General features: G+C 44.8%; 1 protein-coding gene across 3 annotated transcripts in view; it reads left to right on the top strand.

Annotated features, from left to right (window-relative positions):
• ASTN1 (astrotactin 1) overlaps positions 1-14209 on the top strand; it is a 311322-nt gene that overhangs the window by 283612 nt on the left and 13501 nt on the right. For all 3 annotated transcript variants that reach the window (XM_010367398.2, XM_030937122.1, XM_010367397.2), the window contains exons 19-21: positions 963-1114; positions 2542-2677; positions 8312-8412. In XM_010367398.2, the coding sequence (XP_010365700.1) occupies positions 963-1114; positions 2542-2677; positions 8312-8412 (389 nt within the window). The remainder of the gene's footprint in view (positions 1-962; positions 1115-2541; positions 2678-8311; positions 8413-14209) is intronic.

The following is a 14209-nucleotide window of genomic DNA, read 5'->3' as shown; positions in this document are numbered from 1 at the left end:
TTGGAAGAAAGAGGGGAAACCCGAGGCACATACAAGAAATAAGAGGGCAGCTGTGAATTGAAACCACGTGGACAGTTAAGAGATCCATACCAGTGAATGCCAACAAGGATTATTAAGTTTCTATGAGGTACAGAGAGGTATGAGCTGTCAAGGCAAGACAGTGGTAAATGTGGACAACTTGTAAAGAATGAGGAGAGTATGAAGTGAGAAAAGCAAGGAAAGGCTGGAATCAGGAACAAGGATATCCACAGAAACCCAAGAGCAAAGACAGAAACTGAAATCAGAATCTGGGTAAGCAGGCAGAGGTCATCACTCCAAGGAGAACTTGACATGTGTTCAACTTTCTCTTGTCCAATAAAGCCCCCTATGAATATTACTTCCAAACTGAACCTGTTCCAAGGTCCAGCTAGCAGATGGCGTGGATAAAAGGATAGGTTAGTTTCCACAGCAAGAAGGGAAGCTGGGGTTTCCCCCACCAGCAGGGCAGATCCTGATAAGGTTATGGAAGTCAAACCATCTGTGGCCTTATTAATTTGAGATTCTGGACATCACCTTCAATATGTCTTTATATGAGCAGTATACACATACTCTCTTGATATTTTTCAAGAGAAAATCTAGAAATTATGATATTTTCCAGCCATATAAAAGGTACTACTCCAAAAGCCCTATCCTCTGACCCATGTAATATGCAGACATTCATTCACCTTTGACTCACCTACTGATTTATTTATTTACACTTATTGGCTGAGTTTATAATATGTAACAGGCATTTAATAAATAAAACTTAGATCTCGAGAGTCCTCAAAAACATTACTATCTTTTGAAAGAGACAGGCCCTCAAAGAAATCATTTTTGTAGTTGGTTGGGAAAGAAAAGTTTACAGTATCACAACTGAGGTAGTCAATGCCCAAAGTGAGTCACAGTTGTGTCCCTGCTTCATGTTCCTTCTCGTCTGCACACAGGCTGAGACTCTCCACGGTTCATGAGCCCAGCAGCACTCTTGTGGTCCTGGAGTGGGAACACTCAGAGCCACCAATCGGGGTGCAGATTGTAGATTACCTCCTCCGTCAAGAGAAAGTCACTGACAGGATGGACCACTCCAAAGTGGAGACAGGTGAGCACCTTCTACATGGGCTTGTCTTGACCCAAGGTGATAAAACTAAAAACAAAGAAAAATGTCCTGCCTCATGGCTTTGCTCCAGGTCCCCAGTAGCCCAGGGCAGTGCAGGAGGAGCAGGGAGAAGAAGCTGTTCTGCTTCTCCAAGAAGCAGCTGTTCTTCCAAGCAGCAGTCATCTTGTCCATTTAAGAGTTTTTGCGTGGTGAGCATCTGACAAAGCCTTGTTTTGATTTTGCTTTTTGTTTATAAAAGAGGTGTACATTTCATTGCCTGTAGGCACACTCACAAAGAAACAACAATATAGTACACTAGTTGTCCTAGCCCACAATTAGGAAACAATTCTCTGCTAACCACTGCCATGATTACAGAAAAAAAAAAATCCTTTGCTAATAACCCCCCTCCAGGCAAAAGCATGTGCAAACAGATGTGTTTGGCCCAGGTCTTTTCCTGAAGCAAACTGCTTTTCTCAGGTTCAGCTAGAAGAGGGAAGCCTTAACTGAATGGAAGCACCCCATGGACTTAGAGCATTCTATCTTTCCAGTCTCACTTTCTTCCTTTCCCTTTTACTCACCATCTGACTCTTCCCTACTAGACTAAGGAAAAATGTTCCTTGCCTTAATATTTCACTACCTGCACACAGCGAAAGGTCAACATTCATAATCCCAAAAACTTATGCATGGGATGTGATCACCAGCAGGATGATGGCACCAACAATGTAATTCAGAATAAACAGCTTCGGTGAGCTTGCCACTGAGGGTTAGAGACATACACAGCTGCCTTCAGGCATAGAGAGCTGCCTACTGCTTCTTCCAAGGCCCTTTGCCTGATGTGCACAGGTATTGCTGAGGTATAGCAGGGGCCACTGACCAGAATGCTATCTCTGCCCATGCCAAGAACATTTTATAAAGGAGCGCTCAGGCCGGGCGTGGTGCCTCACGCCTGTATTCCCAGAACTTTGGGAGGCCGAGGCGGGTGGATCATGAGGTCAGGAGTTCGAGACCATCCTCAGCAACATGGTGAAACCCTGGCACATGCCTGTAATCTCAGCTACTCGGGAGACTGAGGCAGGGGAATTGCTTGAACCCAGGAGGCAGAGGTTGCAGTAAGCCAAGATCGCACCACTGTACTCCAGCCTGGGCGACAGAGCTAGACTCTGTCTCAAAAAAAAAAAAAAAAAAAAAAAAGCCCTCAGATGTGATGTGTACCTCTTGCATTAGTTGTGTCTGAAATAACTCTAGACAAATGGCTCTGAGTGATTAAATATGAAATAGAAAAGGCCATTCCTTCTAGGTCTCCTTTCTCTACCCTAGAGATTGAGGACCAAGTCATTGTCATGTTAAGTTCTCACTGAGTAGACTCCATCTCCTCATTGCTTAGCCATCATGGTTTCTCATGCGTTTTCCATTCCTTTCCCTCTGGGCAGAAACAGTGCTGAGCTTTGTGGATGACATCATCTCTGGAGCAAAGTCTCCTTGTGCAATGCCGTCTCAGGTGCCGGACAAGCAGCTCACCACCATCTCTCTGATCATACGATGCCTGGAACCTGACACCATTTACATGTGAGTAACACACGCCTACCTAGTGACTCCTTACCCTGACAGTCCCAAGGCTTCTTACTGGTTTCTTCTTACTACTTGAGTTCCTTTAGAGACTCAGTAAAACATGTTGAATCTCTTAAGTCTTATCCCAGGTGGCATTATAGAGAATCTTCTCAAGTACTTAGGCCCTGGAGTGGGGGGATCTAAAGAGATAATACGGTCCTGTCCCTTGAGGAGTTTGCAACATAGAGTGGAAAAATATAAAAAACTAACTTTGACTTAAGGCAGAATTAAATAATGTAGATAGAAAAGCAAAAAATGAAAAAAAAATTGCAAAAGAGAAGAAAGAAGTGATTAATTCTAACTAGAGTGGATGTCATCTAAACTGTGTTGTGTAGAATTTCAACCAACAGAGTCATGTTGGAAAGGGTATACTAGGCTCAGGACACTGCAAAAGCAAAGGTGAAGAAGCATGAAGGTAAGTAGCAAGTAGTCTAGTAGGGAAGAGTCAGATGGTGAGTAAAAGGGAAAGGAAGAAAGTGAGACTGGAAAGATAGAATGCTCTAAGTCCAAGGAGTCATTTTTGAGGAAAGGCATAGAATACCAAGAACTCGCTTTAGAAAGCTAGCTAGCTCCGATGCATTGAAGTGATTTATAAAGGTTAGAAATGGGCAGCATTTTTCTTCAAAGAAATGCAGTGAACTATGTCATGGACCTTAGAATGACCCTATTCTTTCTGTGAACTCTTCCCCATTTCTCCCTGTGCTCTAGAAACAATTGTAAAATGTTTGTGACGCAGAGATGTAAAAGATGCCAGAAAAGGAGAGATAATGATAGAATCTAAATCTTGATGGAAAAATTTGGGTGCTAAGGCAGAATTCATAGTGATGTTGTTGTAGGACTTTGTGACCCCATCAGTATGAAAAACATTTAACAGTTTGCAGAGGAGGTCATGAGAATAGAGTCAAGGTTTCCAGAATAAATCATTTCTATTTCCACAGTTAAAGAGTTCAGAGATGAAAAGCACTAGAAATTTGAGTGGCATTGGTTGCAAGATGAACTTCAGTGCTCAGGCTGAATGTCTTCAATATAGGAAAAAGGGATGTTGCTATGGGCCATGCATGATGAAAGTAAAGTACATAAACACAAGTGACATTCTAGAGGATTTCAACAGTATATATAGACACAGATGAAAATACTAAGACCATGTTGGTCCACTTTTTTGGTGATCCCACCAATGCTATGATTCTCTTTGGCTCTTTTGATGGGGGGCAGTTGTGGCCCTTTATTGGAGGGGAGCGGGTGAAAGGAACAAGGATTCGAGAGTGCAGACCACCTAACCTGCTGTAAGGCATCTCAAACTCAGTGAAACTTGAATTATCATGAATTATCACTTATAGTAAAGACTCGTAGTCCTTCAGTTGTGACTAAGTCACACTGTTAATTAGGAATTCCAAAGTTCCTATGTACAAGAGGTGGTATTAGGAGTGCAGCCATTACCCACTCTGCGACCCTCCTCATGTTGGCCTGATTGGCTGCGTTTCTGATCAGAGACCGAGGCTAATACCGTCTCTCACTCCAGCTTTTTGGTGATCTCCCATTATGTCCCTCCTACATCTTATAAAATGCGAACTATGAATGCTGATTTTTGAAAAGTTGGAGCCAATGCAGGGGATTAAGGAAGAAACAGCAAATCTCCACCAGGTGGCGCTGCAGATCACAAGAAGAGGGCCGTGTGGGAGGCCAGGAGTGACATTCCTCTCCCGGAAGGATCCAGGAGAGCTGCGCTTCAGTCCCTGGGATAGGGAGAGAGCTCTGGATTAAGAGTTGAGAATACATGGGCTGCGAACCTGGTTTTTTGTTCCTAACCACTAGATGGCTGTAAGCAAGACACTTAAACTTTCTCCAACTAAGTTTTCTTTCTATAACTTGGCAGGAGGGCGGCCTTCATTAATGGAGTGCTGACTACGCACGTGGGTGCCTCACATTCAGTGTCTCTGAGAATCCTCTCTGACTCTATGAGATTAGGGGTATTGTTTCTATTTTATAATTGAGGAAACAGGTGCAAGAAAACGGAGTAACTGCCCCAGAATCACACAGCTAGTTGCTTGCGGTCTGCAAGCCTTCCATCTTACTCCCCACTGCTCTAGGTTACTGTGAGAATCTCAGAGCCTGACCTCATTACCTCATATTAAAGCAGAGAGCTGGCTCTGCACCTGAGATCCACAGAGGTGGAACAGCATTTCTGCTTAGTTGGCTTCCTTTGTCACTCTGTATATTTTATTTAATGCTTTTCAAAACATTATTCTGAGAAGGATCCATGGTACAAAAACAGTGAAGAGCTCCTACTTGAAAGAGACCTTAAAGTACGTTTGGTCCAGCATTCATTTTACAGATGAAGAAACTGAGGCCAGGGTAGGGAGGTGACTCACAAGCCTTTCAACCCACTGCACCATCATCACAATGCATGCTCACAGGAGAGCTGCTCTCTTTCCAGATGTGTGACAGCAGACAGATAATTCAGAATAAAAGGGAGCCAAATCCGAGGGATGGGCAGAAACCACCATGCCCAGAGAAGGAAAGTGGGAAAGTAGCAGACAAGACAGTCAGTCCTTAGCAGGGGCTTACAAGTCCTCCACTCACTTCAAGTTTCAGGCCTTTAACACCCACCTCTAGAAGCAAAGCTGTTCTGTGTCGGTGCACACGCACACAGGCCTCCATCAGGGTCATCACCAAATCTCTAGCCATGGGCTGAACAATCCCAGCCAGGCACGGTGGAAGAAGCCCAGAAGTTTTGGACAAAGCAGTAAATATACTTATACATGAGCCCTCCAACTGGGCACAGGGCTTATCTCTTCTGCCCAGTAATCCCATCTAACCCTCTGAGGGTGCTGAGTCTTCAGTGGTAGAAACGATAATGCTAACGGTAAGCTGAGGCATTTCCACATGAAATGTGTAAAGTGCTCCCCGGGCCATAATGGTTAAATAAACTGACTGCTCTTTCAGTGGCCCTCCACGACTGAGAGATTTGGGACTACTGAATAATGGCTCTTAGATCAAGCCCCAACCCTCCTTGGAAGGTTAAGTGAAGCATCTCCTTTCCTGATACCTGCTTCATGTTAAAAATAAAATACACTACTAAAGGTGGAAAGAGCTTGAGAACTTAAATTTTGCCCCATCAGGGTAATGTGAGAATTAATGTGAGGACAGGTATTTTCATCCTAGGTCAGCATCCAATACAGTTTAGCTGGAACTTACAGCAAGACAGGCCACAAGGCAGAGCTTGGGCAAGCTTGGGGAGGGAAGAGGTGGGGACTGAGAGAGAAGGGGTCCATCTGACAACCAATTAGGATGTTTCTCATCATAGTCCAAGGACTCTTAGAAATTAAAGGTCCAGGGTTAAGGAATGGTGGGCTACAAAAGGTGGCTGGAATGCAGCCACAGATGGTCTAGGGCAGGTGACCTTTTAACATATGGCAGGCAGCATCATGTGGCCCAGAGCTGCACATAGCCAGACTGCAGCCCTGAGTTCCAAGGCCATGCTCAGGGCTCTGGAAGTCAGGCAGGAACAGGCAGAGCAGGGCCAGAATGACAGGGAATGGGGCACTAGGCAGGCAGGGCCTCAGCAATGGAAACCAGGGCAGGGGCCTAGACATGGAGACTCAGACACACAGTCAGGGATGCAAGCCCTGTAGGAAGAGGGAGAGCAAACTGCGAGTTCTCATCAGCGTCAGGAGATAGGAAGTCCCGTTCTCTCCCAGGCTGATGCTCTCGGGCCAGCATGGTCACGGGGCTGGGGCATGGGCCTGGCCCAGTCCTCTGGTCCTTGCATCTTTGGGGCCCTTCCTGAGGGGGAGGTCAAGGTGGTCTAGAGCAGGTGGGCAGAGGAGGGAGTTGGTGCCTGACCTGAGACTGGATTGTGGGATTGAACTAGGAACAGAGCTGGCTCTACGCAGGGCTGGTCAGATACACCAGCTGGGGTTTGGTGGCCCCATTCGCAATTCTAGAAACAGTACCAGAAGCTGATGAGGCATCAGCATATGGCATGTGGGGACAAATGATGGAAAATTTCATGGCTGCCACTGCTATAGGTCCAGCCAGCCTAGCATTGCCACCGGGAAGCTGTAGGGGCTGGGTGCAAGGGGTCCCCTCTGACCTAAGAGGAGAAGAATGGCAAGGAGACAAGGGTGAGAAGACCTTGGGTTTGGAATCAGGGTCAGGCTGGGTTTGAGTACTAGGTAAGACCATTTATCACAACTCAGGAACAGGGGATGAGGCAGAGGCCAGTGAAGTGGATTGAGCCACCGTGTTGCAGACAGGAGTGAAGGCTTGCACACTTGGTCCTGGTCTGACAGCAAGGAGGGGCGGAAGTCCTGCAGGAAGTCAGCAGGTGTGGTCCAACCTACTGTGTCCTGAATCCAGGCAGGTCATCACATTCTCAGTCCCAGCAGACTAGTGTTCAGGTGGTATGGGACCTGCCTGTGTGAGGCCCCCATGATTCAGCATGAGAATTTGGAGAAGGTAGAGAGAAGATAAATGATGTATCAGGGCACACAGGCTCTCACACTAACCTTTCTGTGGATGTCTTTGTGGGGAGGGAGTGGTGGACCATGGTTGCTTTTTCTCTGTTGAGAGAAATGCATATTTCTTGCCAGAATCATTAGGCAATTATCTGTATCTTTTCTACTTCACCAGCGTGTCTGTTCCACGCCCAGCTGACATTTAACTGGACCACTGTGTCTCGGGGCCTCTCTCTCCTTTTCACCTCTCTCCCTCCCTGTAACTCTGCCAAAAGGAAAGAAAATCAATAATTGTCAATAAACGCAGCCTCCCATGGTGACACAGCAGAAAGTAAAGTGACAGGAAAGGCAACATTAATGATTTTCTTTAGACCGACTGGGTTGGTTATCAGAGACCCTTGGCACAGACACCGGAGCTGACGGTCATGGTTATGTTCAGATTCCCTTCTCAGTGGCAGAACCTAGAATTCCTCTGGGTTCACTGCACATAGTACAGCACTGAAGAGGACTAATGTGATATATGCAGTGTCATGAACCATATTATCTTTCAGGTATTTCTGTACATTATTGTCTCATTTCGTTCTCACAGTGGCTTACAAGTAGTCTTATTGTCATCTCCATTTCGCAGGCATTCACTCTAACTATGTGGCTTCAGACCCAAGTTCTGACCATCCATTTCCAAAGATGTAAACTGTTTCCCTGAGTGGTTTTCAAAGTTTAACAGGCATCAGAGTCACCTGGACGGCCCAGGAAAGCACAGAGGTCTGGGGATCCCTAGAGTTTCTGATTCAGTGGGTCTGGGCTAGGATCTGCTGCTCCCAGTTTCCCAGATAATGCTGGTCCTGCTGGTCTGGGGCCCCCACTTTGTGAACCAGTGCCTGAGGCCATGATGCTTTCTGCCAAAAAATATACTCACGGCAGCAAATTACAACCCAAGACCCACTAGGAAGCAGTGAGGGGCTCTAGGCTGCATCTTTCTGCCTGGAATGGTGGCAGTAAACGTGAACCAGGATGATGAGTGTATCCGGGTCTGTAGTTACCCATCCAGGCAGAGCTGGGCCATGAAGTAGGGCCACAGAGATCTAGTCTCCAATCACACTGTTTCTGCTAACCATGCCCTCCCACTCCCTGCCAGGTTCACGCTGTGGGGAGTGGACAACACAGGACGGCGCTCCAGGCCAAGCGATGTGATCGTGAAGACCCCATGCCCCGTGGTGGATGATGTCAAAGCTCAAGGTAAGAGGCATTGAAGTTAGCAGGGTTTCTGAAGGGATGCCCCAGGTACTCTCCCTTGCTATGAGGACAGAGGGACCAAGAGAGTCGAATGGAGCAACCTGGAGTTCAGCAGGGAAGGAGAATTCAAGGCCCAGTACAGGAGCATTGCCTTTCCAGAAATACTCCTCAGCTGTTGGCAAAAGTGCTCATCGTATTACATTATTCCTCATAGTCATAAGTCTAGGAGCCCACAGGAGACACTGATGAAGCCCCCTAGCATACACGATTATATGCCAGGTGCTTACATACATAGTGACGTACCTGTGATCTCTGCCCTCAGGAGTCATTTACTCTGTCTATAGGTTTTTGTACACCTGAAAGGTTATTTTGAATCAACATGTACAGCAAGGCTGCAGATTTGGAGTTAATTGCTAAATCCCCCCATCCCTGACAAAAATGCATCAAAATTTTTAATTCTATATTTTGAAGTTATTATGGGCCAGTTGTTTGATAAATAACTGGCTGTCTTCAGTACATGCTCCCCTGCAGGATCAGTCCCTGTTAATTAAGAAAAGCTTGTCTTCAGTCAGCATCCATTGCACAAAGCTTACCTTTTCCTCATGACAGTACTGGACTGGTCTTGACATCATCCCCTGTTCTAAGGTTTTTACACCCTATTTATAACCAGAATTTTATTCATCCTGGTCAACACTTCTACGGGCCTCCAGCACTAATTTAAGTGATCTTATCAACCACTAACATGGTAGTATTGAACAGATAGTATTTGCATATTAATAGACATTGATGCTGAAAGTTTTAGGTTGTGCAAGTTTCAGTAAGAGAAATATTGTGTCCAGTCTGATTTGCTGACATCCCTTAAATCACCTTGTATAAGGCTCCTGACTCCAGGTGTATTAGATTGACAGGAGGGACATAATCCCAGAATGTCCAAGGGGTGACATTATGATGATGCAAAATCACAGGGGAAAGAGTGACCTGGATTCCCATTGATTAAAACCACTAATATTGTAGCACTGTACAAGGTCTGAAAAGATTTTCATCTTTAATCTGCAGAGCATGTTAAAGGTAGGGTTATTTCCAACACAGACATCTGATCATATCAAGGGCCCTTCTTAAAACTCTTTAATGTATTGCCATTCTTCTTGTGACAAAAACATTAAACAGGTACATTAGGACCTACATGGAGTGGCCCCAGCCCACTTCTCCAGCACTTTGGCCCCCTCCCTTAGCCGATTTCTGCATTCCAGCCTCACTGCCTTCCTCAGTTCTTCCAACACCATTTTCATTCTACCATGAGGCCTTTGCACACATGGGTCCCATTACCTAGAATTTTCTTACCCTGTCAACTGATGAACACCTCTTAGTCTGCAAATCTCAGACCAAGTGTCCCTCCTTCAGGGCAGAAGGGACCAGGAGCCATAATGAGGTATCCTCACAGTACCATGTTTCATTCTTCAGAACATTCATCATATTTATTATTATAATGATGTGTTCAATGCCTGTCTACCTCACAAGACAGTGAGCTCCATGAGATCAGGCTTCCAGTCTGTTTTTGTCCACTGTTAAATCACTAACACCTGGGAGGCAGTGTGGTTGACCAACTCATTGCAGAGAACCTGGAATCAACATCCCAGGTTCAAATGCCTGTTTCCTATCTAACCACTTGATCTTCAACAGGTTACTTCACCCCATGCCTCAGTTTACTCATCTGTAAAGTGGGGATGGGGGAGGTAGTATCCTAACTAATGAGGTTCTAGTGAAAATTAAATGACTTAATTAATGTAAAATAGAAAAAAAAAACCCACCCAAAGTGTGGCATATAATAATTATTCAGTAAATGTTAGCTGCTATTATTATCAGTAACCAACCGTAGAGCTTGCTGTCTACTAGGAAGTCAATAAGTATTTACTGAATGAATGACACAATACCCCCATGTTGTAGATGCAGCAATTGAGGTTGAGAGTAGAGTAAGTAAAGTGATCAATACCACAAAGCATCTGGCAGAACCAGTACTGACACTTGTTACTTTACCCAATTCCCATTTTGTCCAGGTTACCAAAAAATGGTTAGAGAGTTATTATGTCAAAGACTGAAGCACTTCCCCTTGTCTCTAAATACTGATGAAGAAGAAAAGGCTCACATTTTGAAAGACTGTTCAAATTACATACCGAAAATCTCCCTTTTTAGACCCTCTGGAGTGAGTGCTGCTTGCTTATAGGGTTTAGACTGAATGACTTTCGAAGGTCTCTGCAATTCCCTGATGGGGAAAACTGGAATTGAAAACTCCCGGATGAGAGACTGTCTGGAGAGGATCCATGACACCCTTATTTCATTATCTGCTGATTTCTTCCTCTAAGCCAGAGAGAGGCAGGTGGTGAGAAGGTGCCTCTGCTATTCCTGTGTTGGAGAGTATGCTGGTGTCCTTGCAGGTAGCACAGCCTGCAGTGAGTAGTGGGACATCAGGGAGTAGGCAGCAGGTGGTGGGACATTAGGGAGGTGATTAGCAGGTGGAGGGGATGCAGCATGATGCTACCTGCAGAGATGGCTAGGTAGAAAGTAATTCTAGAATAAAGAGTGGCCCATATAGGGAAGTTTGCTGGGAGCAGACAACTACACAGTTTTCCATGTGGGGCTCCTTCGGGTCAGCCCAAGCCCTCCAGAGTACATCAAGATGTGCTTTGCCTGCTTGTACTTCTTAATAAAGAGAGTTGCTGAAATCCCAGCAGACGAGCTGGGAGCAGAAGAGCCAATTTAGTGTTGAGACACTTGTTACTTTACCCAATTCCCATTTTGTCCAGTGAAATAACACTCCCAGGGCCTGCTATCCTTCAGCCACGAAGATGTCCTGTGCAGGTAAATCCAGAATTAATGAGTTAGACTAATTGAGGGTATCCTTGCTAATTAATACAGTTTTAGCAGTTCTACCAAAATACCATATGCTTTGTCTTCCTCACACCCAGATGGTGATCATAAATATGATCTTGCTGCACTCAGGTCTGAGTTTAAATCTAATAAATGGGAATTACCTTTTAAGTGACCTGGAGCATGACTTCAGCTCCTCATTATCTAGCTAAAAGCCAGACTTCATCCCTTATGTGAAGATTTATCCTAAACTGGATACTTTCTCTGAAGAATTTTCCTGCATCATGACACTAAAGCCACTGTGGAAATAAGTTTCTATCGATGTTTTGCTGAAACCAGCCTCCCACAGTAGGTTCAGGCTCATGTGAGTAATAAGATCAACCCTCTTGGCTAGACTGTAGGTTGGGGCATGGCCTTCTGAGAGTTCTTCTTCATGAAGCTTCATCCATGGAAGGCTAGTTCTCATCCACCCCTCCCTGATGCCCGTTCTCTCTTCCTGATGCAGACATAAATGTTTATCCATCCCTTTATTTGCTCCTTCCACAGCCATTTATTGAACCCTGCTATTAGATGCTACACACAAAAGTAATTAGAATCAAAATCTGTTTTCAAGAAATTTACAATCTGATTTCATGAATTCATTACATCATTCAATATACCTTAAGCCCTTACTAAATACCTGTCCTAGGCAGTTGGAGCCAAACCTCCTGCCTCCTGGAGCTTATATCTTAGCAAGGATGACCACCAACAACAACACAGTAACTTGTGCAATACTTCAGATGGCAATATGTGTTATGGAGATAAATAAGCAGGGCTGCAGGATAGGAGGTGCAGAGAGTGGAATTTTAACTGGAGTGGCTTGGGAAGGTGAGGGAGAAAGTCATGCAGAAATCTAGGGGAAGATCTTTCCAGATCGAGGAGCAGCGGTACAGAGATTCTTGGCTCATGTTTGAAGAAGAGGAAGGAGGAAGAGTGGGAGAGAGAAGAGCAGGAGAGGAGCTCCAAGAGTGTGGGAAGGATCCCACAGGGCCTGGTCATCAGAACAGGGCACTGGACTCTGCCTGGGATTGGAGTGGGAAGCCCTGGAGGACGGTGAGCAAGGGGCTGACTTGACGGATGGTGGAGTGACCCCTGCCTGTTCTCATGCTCTACATCCAACCCACTGGCAAATCCTTCTGGTTCTCCTTTTCATTATTGGAGAACAGATTTCACAGAAATACAAAGGCTGTGGAAGGACGAACTTCCTCTTGTTTTATTTTTCCACACTTTTTAACACACTATATTTTACTTATTTACTACGTTTATTGCTTACCTGACCTGTCTCCTACCACCATACTGTAAGTGCCATAAGGGTGAGGATTTTTGTCTGACGTAGCCCAAGGACATAGAAAACTGTCAGGTGCATACTAAGTACTCGAGAACAATTTTATTTAATAAATGAATAAATATAAGCTTACTATCTCCAGACATTGTGCTTTTTTTTTTAAAAAAAAAGGTTTGACATTTAATATAGTTTTTATTCTCACAAGAATCTTGGAGGGTATGTATTATTAACCATCATTGAATAGGCATGGAAACTAAGACCCAGAGAGGTTAAGTAACTTGTCCCTGGTCACACAGCGGGTGTGGTCCAACTCCATTTGTTGCCATGGTGCCTGGGCCTGAGAGCCTCAGTCTCAGCCTTGTTAATTTATCCTGCCGCCTAAGAGATCTCAGTTCTTTTCTAATCATGTTTTTTTGTGATGAGGCTGTGTAGACAGGCTCTTTGCCATATTTTCACCTGCGTCTTATGTATTTCTGAACATCATGATCGTTAAAGAGAGAAAAGACAGGTATCTGTCTTGAATAGCTTGAGGTTTCTGTGAACCTACAATTGAGTAAAATTATAGCTAAAAATACCTCTACTATGTTCCATTGTTTGAGTTAGTGAATTCTTGAGATGCTATGAAGACTAACAAAATAAATTCTCTCAATTCTTTCTGTGAAAATAGGAGGAGCCAGAAATATTCATGCGCTAGGAGCCTGGAGCATAGATCTTTCTGAAAACAGCATCTCACTTACTGATGTGTGCTCTTAAGCATACCCAAGAGCTAGAATATTGTGGTTTTAGGAGATTGGTGGTGGAAACTGGTCTCATCCCACGTGCTGCAAAAGCTGGGAGCCTTTAGTCTTCTCTAGCTAGATATGACTGCTGTGTTATGAGAATGGTTGGCATCTCCTCAGCCATCACTGCTCCTCAGCAAAGACTACCACAACCAGGGCCTGGCATGTGGACTGTTCTTTCTCATCACAAGAAGTAAGCATAGACTGGCACCAGTGCAGGGGTGGGAGAGGAAGTGCAGACCTGCCTATCTCAGCTCTGGTCTTATGGCCAGCATTTTTCCTGCCCCTGGTCATTCTTCTCTCAGCAAGCGCTCCCTGCCTCCCATGGAGCACAACACAGCTTTTAGAAGAGTCCCTCGGCCTCTTCTTATCTCAACTTCAGAAACGACAGACCCCCTGCACAGCTACTAGGATTCCCTCTTTCTTGACATCTGTAGCCCAATCAGGGAAATGCCCTTGACTAGAGAGAGTCATCCCAGATTTTCCATCCCATGACTCTGCCTCCTGTACCTTAAATTGGTTATACATCACGTATTTCCACGCATCAGTACACAATAGCAATGGCAGATAGGCGTAGTTTTCAATTTTGACTCCATTTCACACTGGCAGTGTGACCTTAGGCAGGTGGGTAACTTGACCTTTTCCCAAATCTTCCCATTTGTAAAACAGGCACATTCATATCCATCTTTCAGTGGTAGTGTGAGAATTGGAATTCACATGTGCAAAGTTCTTGGCAATCATAGGCCTTCGATAAACAACTAGAGATACCATAGATGTTTATTTTCTAAATCACTATCTTCTTTGTTTCTTGATTCCATTTTTAACAATATGA

Source organism: Rhinopithecus roxellana, chromosome 8 (assembly GCF_007565055.1).
Source record: "Rhinopithecus roxellana isolate Shanxi Qingling chromosome 8, ASM756505v1, whole genome shotgun sequence".
Taxonomy (NCBI): Eukaryota; Metazoa; Chordata; class Mammalia; order Primates; family Cercopithecidae; genus Rhinopithecus; species Rhinopithecus roxellana.
The sequence above is the reverse complement of the archived record's forward strand: the minus strand, read 5'-3'. Positions and strand labels throughout refer to the sequence as shown.